This window comes from Diachasma alloeum, unplaced genomic scaffold (assembly GCF_001412515.2).
Source record: "Diachasma alloeum isolate Michigan unplaced genomic scaffold, Dall2.0 Dall_scaffold_00647, whole genome shotgun sequence".
NCBI classification, from domain to species: domain Eukaryota; kingdom Metazoa; phylum Arthropoda; class Insecta; order Hymenoptera; family Braconidae; genus Diachasma; species Diachasma alloeum.
Genome location: NW_021680779.1, coordinates 132598 through 151085, shown reverse-complemented (window position 1 = coordinate 151085; position 18488 = coordinate 132598). Strand labels below are relative to the sequence as shown.

Sequence of the window (18488 nt, the reverse complement as noted above, 5' to 3'; positions counted from 1 at the left end):
CTCTCTCTCCCTCTCTCTCTCCCTCTCTCTCTCCCTCTCTCTCTCCCGCTTTCTAAATGAATTGAAGAATCTTGAATTTGATGGCGAAATGTTACTAAATGATATGAAGGGATTGAAAGGATGATCAATAAATGATGAAAAAAGAACTAAGGAATTATTGAAAAAATTAAAAAAATTAAATAGAAATTACAAAAAAAGATTCAAAAAATGATAAAAAGGTGATGTAAAAGGTACCTAAAACCCACATGATACTGGATAAATGGTACTCAGATAATTCTAAGGATGATTTTCCAGGGGCTACATTTAGACCCCACTGGACAATGTTGTCACAACTCTGGTATTGAACTCTGGATCCAGAGTTCCATACCAGAGTTCATACCAGAGATGTCGCATAAGATGTGAATGTCTTTTTTCAGGCCCGAGTGCAGGAGCGGGCATCGAAATATAGTGCAAATGATTCTAAAGATAATTTTCCAACCACGGGAGACTCTTAGATCCTGCTGGACAATGTTATCACAACTCGGATATTGAACTCTGGATCTAGAATTCAATACCAGAGTTGTGACAACATTGTCCAGCGGGATCTAAGAGTCTCCCCTGGTTGAAAAATCATTCTTAGAATTATCTGGGTATCTTTTACTCAGTATCAACTGGGTTTCAGGTACCTTTTACATCACATTTTTATCCTTTTTTAATCCTTTTTTGCAATTTCTATCTTATTTTTTGTATTTTTTCAATCATTCCCTAGTTTTTTTTCATCATTTATTTATCCTCCTTTCATTGCTTATTCATGTTTTTTGAATCCTTTTTTGTAATTTCTATGTATTTTTAAAAAAATTTTCAATCATTTCCCAGATCTTTTTTCATCATTTATTGATCATCCTTTTAACCCCTTCGTATCCTTTGGTATCATTTCGCCATAAAATTCAAAATTCGTCACTTCATTCAGAAAGCTAGAGTGATAGGAGGGAAAGGGTGAAACAGGAGAGAAAAAAAAACGAAAACGTTATTGAAGTTACAGGTAAATTAAAACAAAAGAAAAATCAAGACTTCAAGACATTTTCCGCTTAAGACAATTTCCTAGAGCCGAATGATTTAAGCCGAAGAAATTCTATAAAAAATACCGCAATAGAATAAATCTTATTGGAAGATCTAATTCTATTGACTTTTTTTATAGAATATTTTCTATTGACCATTTTAGTAGAATCGGTCAAAAACTGATAGAACGTTCAATAGAAATCCAATATAATTGACTAGCGATTCCGCTAGATTTTTCTACTCAATTTTTTCATGCGTGTAATGTGAGTTATATTAGAATAGAGAACTGTATTATATTGGCAATGAGAACGATGAATCGTTTGACCTATCGTGTTGATATGCGCGCGGATCGCGCGTTTGATCCCGTATAGAAAAAATTAGTAGAATTCGATATTTCTGTACAACTTTCTCTACTTGATTGGTACTTTCCTCTTTTTAAGAGGAATATAACCAATAAGGAATGAGAAGAAGAACTTTTTCTGCTGAAAAAGAAAGAATTTCTTCACAGAAATTCTTCGGCACAAATTTTCTAAGTTATTTTTGTCACTTCTTTTTTTTCTGTAATCAAAAAAAGGAAACAAAAAAATGCGAGCTGTGTGCGAGAAAATATATCCATAAAATAACTTGCACAGAAAAATCGAATTCTAGTGATTCTTTCAATAAAATATTTTCTATTGAAAATAGTTTCTGTTGAAAGAAAAAAGCGCAGAGAACCTGTGGAATTTTGCAGTCGAAGCCCCAAATAACTCACAGAATGGCCAATTGAGGTGATTTAATAGAATTTATTAGCGAATTTGTTAGGTTATAATATAAAACTTTTCCGTGCGTGGTGCTGTCCTTTTCCTATTGCATTATTCTAATCTCAGGTATTCAATGGATAGACCGTGTGATAATAATTTTCTTTTTCTTTCGTTCATCAGAAATTACAAATTTTGACAGAATTGAAGAAAGTAAAAAAACTTATTCAAAATATGGAAGAAAATTTTTCAATTCTACCGTTTTTGTAATCTCCAATTTTTTCTTTGAAACAATAATCCAAATTATTAAGTCAAAAGACAATCCGAGCGTAAATTGGAGGAAAAATGCATTTGTTTTATTTTCTGCTCCATTATTCTTGAAAAATTCCTCAATTTTTTACAGATGTTGCCTCCCAAATGGTCATTTCGTACCATCTCCTCTCCAAACGAATAAATCCATTACCATGATCTCAATAGACCGCTCCGATCCCCGCAATGTCCCATCTCCCAATAGTCCTCAAAACCCCATGTAGTGTTCTCTCAAGCCCCCAATCCCCAATACCACCTCCTTGACTCCAAATAAAAATCGATCCACAGTGTATAAGCCGTCGTCTCCTCCGACTCAAAAACCTGAAAAAACCTCAATCTCTGTGACCGCCCCAAAAAACTAAAGGAAACAGTCATCAAAGTGTTTCAGAGTTATTCATCAACTCCCAGCATATCCCCAGATGATGACGTATTCCGTCATTTATCATTGACTTACGCCCAGAATCATGGATCCATGTATCTTGGTAAAGCCTGTTCTGCCTCACGACCCGGCTTCAAAGATGGAATAACTAATGGAGCTGAATGGTATCCACTCACTGGTGGAATGCAAGACTTCAATTATGTTTGGAATGGATGCATGGAAATAACTTTTGAACTATCTTGCTGTAAATATCCACCAGCCCAAGAACTGCCGCATTATTGGGAAGAAAATCGTCTGGTGAGTTTTAAAAAAATTATATATATTTTTGATATCAGTTTTGGAGGATGTCTCGGAATTGAACACAGTCTGTGGAATTTTTGTCAAGAGCTGTTCTGTAAAGCAGAATCAGAGCTACAAAAGAATTCCTCCGAAAAATCTCCCTATCTTCCTCATAGGAAAACTATCCTAACTGTCCCCCCATCGATATCTGAAGTATAAGAGAGCCTGGGGCTAAATCGAACGAAATGTAGGGCAGGACCAACTGAAAACGTTCAAATGGGAGAGACCAGTGTTGTAAAACCAGGATCAAAAGGGAAATGATTATTGCATTAGCATTGTACCCGCTTGATTCTTCGTAATCCTTAGTAATAGAGAGAGAAAAATAACCTGTTGAAAATTAGTTCTACATTCGGTTTTTGCTGCCCTTCCATTTTTTCCCGCGCTTTACTATGCTTCACTCACGCCTACGTATTTGTCTTTTCGTTAAAAGTAATAGGTTTCATATTTACAGTAGAAGTTATCAAATACTATTGATAGAACATTTTTGTTGAGTATCGATGATCTTGCGAACGAGAGCTTTCACAAAAAATGTCGTCGTATAATTTTATAAATGAAGAAATTTTAAGCGGAAAATATATGCTGACATGTTGTTTCTAAATCACTCAGGATCGAGATAATTTGATGCCTGATTCAAGCGTTTTGTCTTTCAAGTATTGAGTAATATCTTGCTGGTTTTGTTTCTAGTTGAAAATTTTCTCTTATTTACTGAATATTTAATATTGATCCACTGTTTTATGTTCTCTCGTTGATAGTCTCTTATAAAATTCCTCGCTGAGGCACACCGTGGTGTTCACGGTTTCGTAATCGATGAAAATGGTAATGCAGTTGAGAGGGCCTCGGTTAAGGTCAAGGGACGTGACATCAGTTTTCTCACAACCAAGTACGGAGAATTCTGGAGGATTCTGTTGCCTGGGATTTACAAACTTGAGGTGAGTACTTTTCGGAGTAGATATCTAAAGTGGTAATCATTATAGGGGGGGGGGATGGCTGGAGAAATATTTGATCTCTTCTTCATTGGATTTCTTCTGACACTCCTAGAGATCTGCTATGCATCTACCGATTATCTGTGGAAATATGAGAGTAAGGGGAAAATGTTTGGCTTTTAGAGCTGAACATTGTGTAATTAGCCGATTACATTTCACTGTAGGTGAAACGATATTTTACGCACGCTTTGCGTAGAAGATTTTAATTATAATGTATTGGGATTTAATGCGTGGAAATTATTTTTGAGTTATCTGGCTGTCAATATCTACTACTTCAAGGTCTATTTTTCTAATATGATTTCTCAATGGGTATCCCTAAATTGAACGAAGAGGAGGCAACGTGTGAAGGTACTCACGAACGAAAAATTCCTATAGGATTCTCTATAAGATTTCCTAGAGGGTTTTCCCTATAGGATGCCATACAGGGTATCTTATCGGATTTCCCATTGAATTCTGATTTGGAGGCTATGTGGATTACTATGGAGGTCCTATGAGACATATGGGGGTCCTATGGAGGTTATATGAGGATCATATGGTTGTGTTAAGACTTTCTACAGTGGACTCTTCTTTATTCTCCTATTCCATAATTCGCATTCTACTCACCTCGAGGCCTGCTTCTCCTCAAAATCCTCCTCCCACTCCTCAATTATCATTTATCCTCCACTGTGACGTCATGCACTGCGGAGTGCGTAGTGGGTCACAGAAAGTTATGTTCCTTTCCTCCCACTGCCACGATCCTCCCCATTATTCTCGGCTTTCCATTCTGTAATGCCGCCTGAATTGGCTTAATAGGGGTCTCTCCTTTACTCGTATTTCATATGGAATGACTTCAAGGACACCCCCCGAGCTGTGGGAATTAAGGAGAGTCCACTGCTAGGTTTTTTCTATACGATTTCCTATAGGAGTTCCCATAGGATGCCGCACGGGGTTTCTTATAACCCCCATATGAACCGATACACTAACCATATGATACCTCATATGGCCCCTTATAGGACCCCTATATAATCCCCATATGACTCCCATATGACCTCCATATGACTCTCATATAAACCCGAAATGACTCTCTTATGCTCTCCATATAACTCTGAAATGACCGTCTTATGATCCCCATACGACCCGGTATAACCCCCATAAGAGAGAATTTGAACATTTCCTATAGGATTTCCTATAAGATGTCTTATAGGACATCCTACAGGGTTGTTCTTATAGGGTTTCCTATAGGATACCATAGGGCGTACCTTATCGAATTTTCTGTACGACTTTCCATATGATTTCCTATTGGGTTCCGATATGGGGGTTATGTGGCTTCCTATGGAGGTCATATGCGGGTTATCTGGGGGTCATTTGAGGGTCTCCTGTAGGAAATCATAAGATTTTTTTGTACGTGCTTTTTTCGTTGAACGGAAGCAGAGCTTTAAAAGTTCTGAACAAAATGTTTCTATCTCCCTCGCAGGGAATCGGGTCCAACTGTCCTTCATCTATTTGGTCAACCTTAAAATATATTATTTCCCAGAAAAATGGAAGATATATTGTTTTTATCACATTTTATTTTAATGTACAAGTTTTTATAACATTTTAGTTCCACTGAAATTTCAAGACATTTCGTCATTGAAAATAGAGAATTCCATGGAACAATCAATGCCAATTGTACTTATCAGTTCAATTATTCCCTGAAAATCAATAGAAATTAGTAAACATCCGATGGATATATTCTTGAATTTTCAATTAATTTAAATTCAATGTAATTTGACTCTGAATATTCATGTTCACATTGAAAATTCAAATACGTTGAGGAATTATCATATTAATGTTGTCCAAAATTTAGGAATTCTCTTGAATTTTCAGCGAAATCTAAAATTTCATGATTTTTTTTGCCCCTAAATCGCGTTCAGCGTTGGTCTTCTGAAAATTACCAGTCCATAAAATTTCAAGTTTTTTTCTAACAGTGTATACCTCAGGTAGGAAGCACCATGAGTGCAGAAACATCCGAGCCATGGGCCAGCTCCGGCTATCGACTCTCCGTATACCGAGACTGGGCCAAGCGTCGGCCTTTCCTCATCTCCCATCTGTTGGCTGTATAGTCTTGGCATAGTTTTGGCAAGTCTAGTCCAAGCTTAAGGATGTTCTACACCCTTTCTGCCAAAATTCACGTTTTTTGAATTTTTCTGGAAAACTTATGATGGAATTGACGTGAAAAAATATAACGTTTTTGCGTTTTGTCATTATTTAATGACTGACGAAATTTTAAGGTGGTGCGAACATTTTCCTGCGTTTTCTCTAAACTTTTAAAAAGAATCACAAAACTGTAGAAAAAACGCATGAAAATTATCGCACCACTACGCAACTTCGTGAGCCATTAAAGAATGACAAACCACAAAATCGTTATATTTTTTCACGTCACTCCCATCGATAATTTGCCAGAAAAATGAAAACAACGTCAATTTTGGCTAAAAGGGTGTCGAACATCCTTAAGAAGAGACTACTATGAGTTTTAAAAGTAGTGGGCTAATGGAATGAGATTTCTCATACATTGAAGATCGATTACATATGTCTAAAAACGAATTATTAGTGCAACAGAATTAATTGTTTATTGTTCGTTTGCCCCACAGACGCTCAAAATGTTCAAAATAGTCCAAGGCCTCCAATTTTTGAGCTACAACGGTTTTTTTCAAAATTTTTTGAAGAAATGTGTGGAATAACAATTACGAATTAATTTTTTCAAATTCAACTCCTACACAGCTAATTTCGTTTTTTTACTAAAAAAAATTGCACCATTCATGTAAAAGTGTCCGAAAAATGTTTCGAATGAAAGAATCGAGAATATATTTTGAACAGAGAGGGGGCTAGGTGGCGTTGTGGAGACTACTTATTGTGGAGGTTGCTTGATAAGACTCTTCTTACTTTTGTACTATTTAATTAGTTTATGTGTTAGTTTCAGTATTGTGTTATATCTCATCGCGCACCGGAAGTACTCAGTGATCTGTTAATCAATAAAGCTTAGTGACTTTTCTTATCTCAGACAGTTTTTTTTTCGGATATAGACGGTTCGCTGGGTGAATTTTGGTTTCAGTTGCAGTATTTCGTCTTATTTGTCGAACGCCGGGAGTTGAGCAAAAATTAGACTATTAAAAAACTGCAGTGACTTTTATCTTTCCCAAACGTTTGCTCAATTGCAGGAATTTAAGTGAATTGGATAAAGTGGGTTATGACCGTTACTTGGGCATTAATTGGCTTGGGGCATGCCGAACCCGGACCTCTGTGCTGTTCTGAATACTCCCAGTGACATCTCTGTCAATACCACTGACACAATTCCGAGTATCGCAGGGGCCAGCTGTTCTCTGCCGATAATTGAGGTCACTGACTTCTCCCCACGTGTGACAGATTTCCCCAAACCCAACACAAACAAATCCCGGGGGACTCGTTACAACAGAAAAACCCCTGCTAGCTCGAGGCGCGGCAGGCCGAGGAAGATTTCTACCTCTGATATTATTCCAAACACCCCCCCATGCAAGCGTAAACTTATGCAAACTGAGCTCAATTTTCACAACGCATTATTCGGACAACCTGTCAAAAAGGTCTCCTAGTCCTCCAGTCTCCCAGCTTTCGACTCCACCATGGCCGCATTGGGTTCTAAGTCGGCCAGTCCTCTCATCACGTTTGGTACTGGGCAAATTGACAACCGACAGCTGCCTCCTATGTTTACACCGCCCATTGTTGAACCCACGAGTGAATCGACGAGCGGTGACAGTGTGATGGAATTCCTCAGGAAAATGGAGATGAATAATGCCTCTAGGGATGTAAGTCTCAGGGCTGAGATTGCGAGGAATAACTCTGAAATGAAGTCGGAGATTAAATCTATCAACACTAAGCTGGAGACATTGAAGAGCGAGTTTGCGGCACACGAGAAAAATACTGTTAATAAAATTACTTCACTGGAAGATGAATTGTTGAGTGTGAAAACGGAGTTAATTGGCCAGAAACCTTCAGGGGAGACGCTCGCTAGGTTGACTGCCGTGGAGGAGGGATTGAAACAATTGAAGACTTCCCCAGGTCCCTCCGGGACTGCTCAATCTGACGTTTCTACAGCTAAAGTAATCAATGACTTAAAGTAGAGTGTGGAGATGCAGGAACGCTTCATCAAGAGGAGGAATATAATTATTCGGGGTTGGACCCCTCCGTCTGCTTCAACCCAACTTGAGGTCGAGACATTCCTCCACACTCGTTTTGGGACTTGCGTTCAACCCTCCGAGGAGGTCAGTCTTTTGGGAAAGGATAAGAAGACCATCCTAGTAAAGCTTCGTAACTTTGATGATAAAATTTCAATTTTCAATAAAAAAAAAGATGTCCTGGGTGCACAAAAAATTTTGATTGATGGACATTCTACGAATCAGGAGCTAGCTCTCCAGGCTAAACTCAGAGCTCTGGCCAGAGACTACAGAGCTAAGGGGATTCCTGCTAAGGTTGGACGCAACAAAATCGAGTTCCAAAAGTTTAAACCAGCCAATAGCCCAGCTAATCTCAGTGCTGCTAGTGGAGTGTTTCTCCATTTTCTGACAAAAGACATTTTAAACGACGATCCCCCCGTAACGATCGGCTTCAGCCAGGGAATGATTACGTGAGAATGTCCTTTTGGAATGTGAAAAACATTAGTAAAAATCTTTGGGAATTTCCTAATCCTACTGGCTTTGATATTATTGGTCTCACTGAGACGTTTCTCCTGTATGAATAGAAGAGTTTGCCGTCTGGATTGTCGGACTTATTCCCAGTCTGGTCACCCGCTATTAAAGTTCACACGAAGGGCAGAGGGAGCGGAGGGATCCTGATGCTGGTGAGGAAGGTTCATGGGGAACTCGTTCTTCTACACCGCAGTGAAAGCTGGATTTTTGTAAAGACTGTTATTTCTGGAAATGTGTTTACTTTTCGTACCGTATATTTTATCTCAAAAGTGAATATAGAGCCTGCCCTTGAATTACTTGAAAGTTTATGAGACTCCTTTAGCGATTTGTATCCTGCAGTTCCAATTATTATAGGAGAAGATTTTAATTCTCATATCGGCGCTGAGGGGATAATCCTTGATAAGTTTTTAGATGGTGTTAATTGATCTCAATCGAGATTAGTGTATGATTTAGGTGTGTGCAATAGAGGTAGGCAATTATTAGACTTTATGGAAGATAAGAATTTGTTTTGTTTAAACGGGCGTTCTACGAGGGATATTCTCAGTAAAATAACTTTTTTGGCCTCTACTGGCCGTAGCAGTATTGACTTTGTGTGGGTCAATTCGAATTGGCTCTCTTTAGTTAAGGATTTTGAAGTATCTTTGATCGTAACTCACTCAGATCATTTTCCTATTCATTTAACGCTTGACATTGCTAGGGTTGAGTTTTTGAGCGATAATAATCAACGGTCTGCGGCAAGTAGAGTGGCCTGGATGGAAGATAGAAAAGATGAATTTTTTGGAGCCATGTTATTTTCAGACAAAATTCAATTCGACTTCAGTGCATCCAGCATTGAACAGCAATCAAATAATTTGAAAATGGGACTAATCGAGGTGGCTAAGAATGTTAATATGATGAAAAAGGTGGGGGGGGGGGCCTCGGCCCTCCACTGAAACTAACAATAAACCCTGGTATGATAGGCAATGTTAGCAATTACAACGCGAGGTTGAGAATGGATTATCTGAACTTAAACAGTCGGGATTCGAGGGAGTCTTTGGGGTTGGTTACTTGGAATTAAAGAAAAAATACGTGAATCTTGTTAAACTTAAGAAGAAGAAATATGTCGAAGAAATTAAGAATTGTCTGGCTAATGCAAATTATCTCAAGGAATTCTGGCCAGTAGTAAAAAAGTTTAGACCGTTCTCGTTCTCGCCCTCGCAAATTTCGCTGGACAAGTGGTATCAATTCTACCTCAGTATCACGCCCTCAAAATTACCTTTTGACATCCCCTTCCCCCTCTCCACTGATCCCTTAGTAGATTCCCCTTTCAAGCATAAAGAAATTCTCGAAAATATTTCGAAACTCAAACTGGGAAAAGCGGCAAGGCCAGATGAGATTTCGAACGAATTCCTAAAATTCTTACCTTCTAACTGGCTTCTTTATATCGAGACACACTTCAATAAAATCTTAGAATCTGAAAGAGTTCCTCACTCGCTGGGCTCGGCTGCGTTGACAATGATTTATAAGAAAGGAGACAAGCGTGACCCGCCTAATTATAGACGAATTGCCTCGTGCAATTGTCTCACCAAGCTGTTCACTCAGATTCTCAGGGACAGAATTCAGTCGTGGGCGGACAGAGAGAAGATCTTGAATGAAAGTCAAGCAGGTTTCAGGCCTGGGAAAGGCTGCTTGGACCAGATTTTTGTTTTATATAATCAAATTCATCTGCAGCTTCGATTGGGCTCTCGAAAAGTGTGTTTGTCGACTACCGCCGTGCGTTCGACTCAGTTCCGCACAACACGCTCTGGATCAAGCTGCTGGCCCTAGGTCTAAGCGCAAAAATTCTCAGAACGCTCAAATCCCTGTATGATTGCGCTGCAATCAGGGTCAAGTCGGAGGGCTCGATGACGCACGAGATACCAGTTTCAGTTGGAGTACTCCAGAATGAGTTGTTGAGCCCGGTACTGTTTATTCTTTACATTTCTGATCTTGAAAAATATCAGAGAAATCGAGGCTTTAGAGGAATAAGCATTAACGGACATGATGACGTTCTCCTCCTTCTCTATGCGGACGACTTCGTCATCTTGACTGACAGCGAGTCCTCGTTACAGAGAATACTTTATGCTCTTCAGGAATATTGTATTGAAAATGGTCTAACCGTAAACTCGGACAAAATAAAAGTGATGATATTTGGGGAAGGTGGCAGGCTGAGTTCCAAATTAAGATTCACTTATGATGGCTCTGACCTGGAGATTGTTTCCTCGTATATGTAGTTGGGTGTACTCTTTAGCAGCTCATCCCTGGGGGCTCTAGCCGCTCAAAGTGCTGTCGGGAAGGCTAAACAAGCTAATGACTCGGTTTTGTCTATATTGGCTAGCGCAAAATGTGACTCATGGCAGTGCATGATTAAGCTGTTTGAAGCCATCTCCAAGCCAACGCTTTTACATGCCTGTCCAATCTGGGCTCTCGATTATTTTGACCTGATTGAAACAGTTCAGGTTGGTTTCTTCAAAAGATTGCTCTACCTACCTAAATGCATCTCTAGTTGTGCCTTGAGACTTGAGTTGGGTTTGGTTAGAGTGGAGCACGCAGTTATGAAAATCACGATTAATTATATCATCAAAATACTGCAAATGTCTGAGGATAGGCTTCCGAAAATTTGTTACCGACAACTGATGCACTATGTGCTTAATCCTAGCCCGTTGAAGGACCCGTGTAAATTCCGAAAATTCAATTGGGGAATTCGAATCAAAGAATTCCTTCATCTTGTTGACTGTAAAGAGCTCTGGGGGAATTTCGATGCCGATTGCTGGATTAGAAATAGGGACACGATGCTGGACAGATATAAGAATATTTTGATAGACAGAGACTTGGTGGAATGGCATCAGATCAAGCACAAGATTCCCATTGTCAGAGGCCCCTCCTCTTTTGATAATTGCTATCTCACCCGCAGATATCCGTTAGCTACGCTGAGAGTCAAAGCACAGCTAAGATTAGCTGGTCCATACAATTGTAAGTTTGTGATCTCAGGGAACATTTATAAGTTGCATCCTTTTGATACTTGTACCTGCTGTGATCAGGAAGCTAACGAATCTATCCAACATGTCCTACAATATTGCCCCTTGTATAAAATTCTTCGTGATAAGTATATTGCAACTCTGCTTCAGGGCTCAACGCCCAACGATTATCTAGCTTTCCTGAATGCTCCGGGTAAAATGGCCACCAGGGCTCTTTTTCTTTTTCTGTCAAATGCTTTAGCTCTTAGAGAATCTGTTTTAGTTAAGCAATCACCGACATATATTAAGCCTGACCAACTCATTACAAATTATCTGTCATCTATTGTCTCAGAACATTTAGTCATAGATCCCGTCTGATTGCTGCTGAGAAGTTATTTTTTACGCCATTAGGATCTTCAGTATTAGCTCTATTCTCTATTGCACCTATTATCTATTATCTTTATTTATTATACTTGTCAAGCGATTAACTCCACTTAATTATTAGATATTCATATTCTTTACCTTTTTGAAAAAATTTTATGTACATTTTGAACCCTCCTGCCATAGGGAGTCCACCCCTTGGAGGCAGTTAATAAATAATAAAATAAATAAATAATAATATATTTCGAACATTGTAAGGATAATTTTTCTGCCTATTTTACAGGCATGGCGCCAACAATAGACAATTAATTTTTTTGCACTAATTATTCGTTTTTATACATACAGCATGACAAATGGGAATAGGTGAAAATTAAACTATCATGGTATTGTTAATTGATGTAGAAAAGGAAGGATCATCATGTTTGTAGACACAATAGACTTTGCAAATTTATTTGCAATTAGTTAGAGTTGCATTTCATTTTTGTTTTAAATAGAAATTCACACGGTGAAAGAATTGATCAAACACATTTGAGGGCATATTACTAATGGTAAATACTCTCGAAGGGTCCTCCATCAGAATTTGTGCAATAGTCAAGGCGTTTGTGAAAATTATGGAAGACTTCTTCAATTTTAGCTTGAGAAATATTAGAAACGCTCTCGTGGATAGCGCTTATCAGAGGCTCTTTTGTCTGAGGGTTGTCCGCGTAACAGAAGTCTGAGATAATCCCACAAGAAGAAATCACACGGTTTCAAATCCGGTGAGTATGGTGGCCATTCCATCCTTGCTCGGGCGGAGCGAGGATACCCTAAGCTGATGACGCGATCACCGTATACTTTGTGCAATGCAGCAAACACATCATTAGTTCGATGAGGTTGTGACGTTGCAGCCAAATTACTCTAACTATCTCAAAAATACTCAAAACTAGACTATTTCACAAAAATAATCCAGCTGCAACGGTCTTTTGTAGGCTAAATCACGTACAAGGTGGATTTTTCACAATAGATGCCTTTTGGCATGAAATTATATGAAATATCCTTACTTTTCAGAATGTTCGGGTCAAAAATATTATCGATTTATCCAAATAATATGAATTTAATTAATTATCTTTTAGTTATGAAGTCTGTTCGGGCTAAATTACGCTTGTTCGGGCCAGATAAATCAAAAGAGATGTTTTTAATTGCAAAAGGAAAAATTACTATTTATTCAATGATTTTAAATTGTTGTTCGGGCTTTTACAATGATTCTAAATGTTTTTGAATTATTTTTATCACAATAATTATACGATTTTTCCAAAAAGAAAGAATACAAGATCATGTGATTTCAAGACGTCGCTTGAACCACCACGCTTCCACACTTTTCAATGACGCTATGTTCGTGCTATTTTAAATTTACAAAAATATTATTCAAATTCTTTATGGACATAAAAAATATTATTTCAGCTAAATTCTTTATAATTTTCTCTAAATTCTGATATTAATATTTCCTCTGATCCATTGAGGATGGCTTAGATAAACACGAGTGAAGTTTCTCAATTTTCACAATTTTCCAACTTTTGCCAAAATGGACAACAATTGCGGCACTGGAGATGCCCGTGACGCTTCTGCTTCTCTCGATTTTTGCTGTGCAATTAATTAATATTTATTTCTGATATCTGGGAAAAATAACACTTTAACTCCTCTATTACCCAATGATCGCCTATATTCGACTGGATCATGTATTATTTCACACGATATTCGCATTTAAATTCGCCTTGTACTAATGCCTTCTGCCACCATGTAATCTACTTGTACTTACAGTGTAGAAGGACGCTCACGAATGAAACCGGTATTTACTTCGGTTTCCCTCGTTCTTCCGGGATTCTCACGCCGTCACGGTCAAGGTGACAATTACATAATTCCTGTGGCTGAGGTCAGTGTCCTTTTTACCGGCCTCTCAGCTGTTCAGTTCCCAGTGACCCAATTAACCGTATTTTGGGAACCCACTGTCACTTTGCAATCCATCAGTGAGGAAAAATCCTAGATTTTTCCCTCACTATTCCCAGCTGCTGACAAACATTCCGGGACTGTCATAATCTCCAATATTATTGAAATTTTACGAGCTCCAGGCAACATAGCCTCGCCTGTCAAAACATTGACCGTGAGTCCACACTTCCAGTGTTCCTTCTTGATTATTATCCTGTGACTACCTCTCTTCTCATTCCTCAGGTTCTTAAGGGAATTTATTCTAGTCTCTTCTCGAATCCAAGACATCCCATGACGACTCTTGCACCCTGGACGACTCCTGCCGCTCAGGGGACACAGCACTTCTCTAGTCAAGACTCCAGGCATATCCCATTGCTAACTGGACGTTCTAGTGGTTTTTCTCCGGCTTCCTGCTATTCAAAACTCACTAAAGTCTGTCTGAAGATCCTCAGACCAGGGAAAATCGGTGGAAACTCTTTTCAACATTGACTCGGTGGTATCTTCTGCTCCTCAGGATCCGGGTCACTTTTCATTATCGTTTACAATATTTTCTGGGACTTTACGGGTAAAAGAATGAGAGGAAGTATGCTCTCCAAACTGAACTCAAAGTAATCCTTTTTATAAAATATTTCTTTTAATAATCCCGGTTTACAAGTGACCTTCGCCACAAGGTATTGCACCGTCTTGCATAAAATAGAAATCTTTCACCAATCCTTTTTCTTTAGCGAATGGGAAAAATTGGATTTCCAACATCTCTCGGTAATTCTCCCCTGTAATGGTCCCTTTCAAGATTTCCACATGTATTGGGTTGATTGACAGAGCTACCCAAACTGTAACTTTAGTAAGGTGGAGCGTTTCTGCTACTGATGAATGTGGATTGTCACTCCCCCAAAATGGATAATTTTGTTTATTCACGTAGCCATTAAGGTAGAAATAAGCTTCATCAGTGAAAATAATTCGATCGGCTTTGATTTCACCATTTTCAAACATTTGCGTCAAAACTTTGCTGAATTCAAGTCGTCTCCCTATAGAAGCTTGCGTAAGCAATTGGTGGGAAGTGATTTTATAAGGATGAAGTTTGAGGAAATGTTTAATCATCAAACGTAGGGTCTCTCGGTTCAATTTTAACTTCGGAGCCGCCTTGCGTATTGAATCAGTTGGATGATTTTTTAAATGTTTTTCTACCTTGCCCACTACTTCTTTCGTCGCTACTGTATAAGATGGACCCGGAAGATCATGGCGACGATCCTGTAGGGTACCATAGTTGACAAAATTATCAATTACCTTACAAAAAAGAACACATGGACTCAAAAATTTATTGGGAACTAACCTAAAAAAATCGTACAGGAGAACTAAACAATTCCCACCGTTTGAGAGTGGTTTCACTCCCAATTCTGAGACTACCAAACTTACTACGAAAACCTCTATATGCTCTATATTATTGGTGTAATTTTTTTCTCGGGAATAATAAACACTAAATGAGATACACTTTTTCTTCGACAGTAAGTTCACTTATTTTGGAGAATATGAACTAGACCCCGGAGTGTCCCAACAGAATTTTCCAGACTCCAAGTTTTAACCTACAACAGCAGTATCCCTGGTGACAAAGTGGAGAAGGAAATATAGGGGAAAAGTTTTCACCTATTCCCATTTGTCACCCTGTATATAATCAATCTTCAATGCATGAAAAATCTCACTCCAATAGCCCGCGACTTTTAAAACTCATAGTAGTCTTCCCTCAAGCCAGTATAAGGGCACTGTTAAAAATTGTTGGCTGAAATTTTCAGTTCACTTCTTGGAAATTTTTATCACATCATAATCCCATTGAAATTTTAACATCGTTGAAAATTTAAAATTTCATGGGAGAATCAATGGAAACTGTCAATTTCAGTTCAATTTTTCCTTGAAAATTCAGGGAAATCGGGGAAAGTTAAGTAAATATACTCTTGAATTTTCAATTAATTGGAATTTCATCATAATTTGGTACTGAAAATTCATGTTTTTGATTGAAAATTCAACTAAGTTGGGGATTACTAGTCTTCCTACTACTTGAAAATCTCGACTGTGATTAAATTTTTGAAATTTCATAATTTCATAATGTAATTAAAAAAACTAATTTCATTGAAATGGTATTTTACACAACAAGTGAGGTAAGTCGGACTTTACACGCGAGTGCGGCGAAGCCTGATTTACCTCACGAGAACTGACTTACCTCATGAGTTGTGTAATGCATTTTATGTCATCAGTGCGTCTGTGGGGGTGGTGAGTGGGTACGGACGGGGGGGGTCCAGGGGGGCGGAGCCCCCCGGTGGGGGGGGGGGTTGGGGGGTTCGTCCCCCCACTGAAAAAAAGCCAACTTTGAAAGAAAAAAGAAAATGAGTATTTCTTCTAAATATTGGAGAATAATTTTTTTTGCGTGATTTTTCTCCACCCCCCCACCTTGAAGAAAATATGAGGAAAGTTTGTTGATTTTTCATTATTTTTTTATTAGTATAAAGAATTAATAAACATAATCTCAACAATATAAAAAATCAAAAAGTATCTCATCACCACCCCACAACCGTCACAAGTTGCAAACTCAACAATGATCAAAATAAAAGAACTAATGAAGACTCATCAACTTCAACAAATTCCAATATCAACAACAAAGAGAACTTGAATGTAATGAACCTCCTCAAAAATCCCCTGTCAAATGTATCTGTTACTTTTAATAATTTTTCAAATATTTCAATCTATCTGACAAAAAAATATGAGTAATGATAATAATAATAATAATAATAATAATTTATGTTTATTAATTCTTCATACTAATAAAAAAATAATGAAAAATCAAAAAACTTTCCTCATATTTTCTTCAGGGTGGCGGGGGGGGGGGGGGGGGAGGTGGAGAAAAATCGCGCAAAAAAAATTGTTCTCTAATATTTAGAAAAAATACTCAGTTTCTTTTTTCTTCGAAGTGTCTTCGAAGGTCGCGTAGTAGCTCCGGTGCTCCTCTCCTGTCGTTGGCGTGAAGAATTCTCCGGGGACTCTGATATGTTAACTCTGCTGGGTTGCTCTGGATGTCATTTTTCCAGGATGTTCGAAGTCCCAACGGAAATAAAGGTAACGCCATACCACGCGTCATACCATGAGTCTCCATGGTACCGTAGGGCCGACTTCAGTTGCCTGTGTAGTCTCTCGACGAGTCCATTGGCCTGTGGATGAAGCGGTGTTGTCAGCTTTCGCTCGATTTCAAGGAGCTGAGTGATTTGTGTGTATACGTCTGCGATAAATTGTCCTCCTCTATCCAATGTTATTCTCTTTGGAACGCTAAATCTTGCGATCCAATGGTAGAGGAGTGCGTAAATCACGGTGCTCGTGTACTCGTTCTGGAGCGGAATTGCCTCTGGATAACGCATGAATCTGTCTACGATGGTTAGACAGTACTTATATTCCTTTCCAGGGTGGCAGAGATAACAGGTCGATGTGGATGTGTTCGAAGCGTTGCGAGGGTAATTCGAACTCGGCAATCGGTAGGGGTGCGTTTCGCGTGACTTTCTGGCGTTGGCACGGCAGACAGTGTTTGCTCCATTTTACCGAGTCTTTATTTATGGACGGCCAGAAGTAGTGTTTCGCGACGACTATTCGCGTTTCTCTTTGTCCAGGGTGTGCTAACGAGTGAAGGGAGGATACCACTTGTTTTCTCAGTGGGGCTGATACGTATGGACGGCGTGTACCTGATGATACATCACAGTACAGTGGCTCGTCCATTCCTGCAAGTTGTAGGCGGTACAAATGTAGGTTCACGTCCGATCGCTGGAGTAGCTGCTGAAGTTCTTGGTCGTCGCGTTGGGCATCTATCAGCTGTTGAGTTGTGACAGCGGATATAACTTATTCGACTCGTGACAAGGCGTCTGCCGCGACATTGTCTGAGCCCGCGACGTATCTTATGTCCGAGGGAAATTAGGCGATATAGTCCTGTGACGGCACTAACCCACGTGAACCTCAAAACTTAAAATATAACCGTAGACTTATCCATAACTCGATGCGAAACTCAAAACAGCCGAAATGTTGTCACCTTCGGCCTCTGCTCCTCGATGTCCCCACGAAAATCCTCGAAAACGGAATAAACGAAATAAACGGGAAAACGAGAAAAATGTTGTCGGGCGCCAGCTGACTTTTGTTCCAGCGGTGTCAACGAACCGCATTAAAAAGAACCATATGAAAACTTAGCCATAATTGGGGAGATCAAGGGAGAGGTTGCGGAATTAGCTCGACTAGCTCGGAGGTATTCGGAGAGCGGGGTAGGATCGGTCGCTCGGTCTTAGGAAGGATGTCGCGAATTTACCAAAAGATACAGAAAAATCAAAAGGAAGAACCAGAAAGTTAATTAAATAGGGGATGAGAGAATTACTTTTAAATTTACTCCGTGATTTATTCAATTTCTCAATAATACTTCAACTCCAATAGAATTTCTATTCTTCATAAATAAAATAAATTAATTTCAATCAAATTTAACAAAATTAAATTCGATTAAATTTCCGAGAGTGAGAATACGTGAATTGACCTTGAGAGAGAGGTTATCGCGAAGGGAATGGGGGGTCCGCAGAGTCCAGGCCAACGAACTCTCCGCATCGTCCCGAAACTGGAGTGCTGGAGGATCCGAAGGCTATATCAATTCCGATGCGATGATCTCGGCGAATCTCCTCAGAATAATAAATGACGATTAA

The 18488-nt window shown here is 39.0% G+C and overlaps 1 protein-coding gene across 4 annotated transcripts in view; it reads left to right on the top strand.

Annotated features, from left to right (window-relative positions):
- Positions 1–18488, top strand: part of LOC107043863 (carboxypeptidase D) — a 228802-nt gene that overhangs the window by 128794 nt on the left and 81520 nt on the right. For 3 of the 4 annotated variants that reach the window (XM_015265532.2, XM_015265528.2, XM_015265531.1), the window contains exons 6-7: positions 2456–2760; positions 3555–3731. In XM_015265532.2, the coding sequence (XP_015121018.1) occupies positions 2456–2760; positions 3555–3731 (482 nt within the window). The remainder of the gene's footprint in view (positions 1–2455; positions 2761–3554; positions 3732–18488) is intronic. The other variant, XM_015265530.2, reaches the window with a different exon arrangement.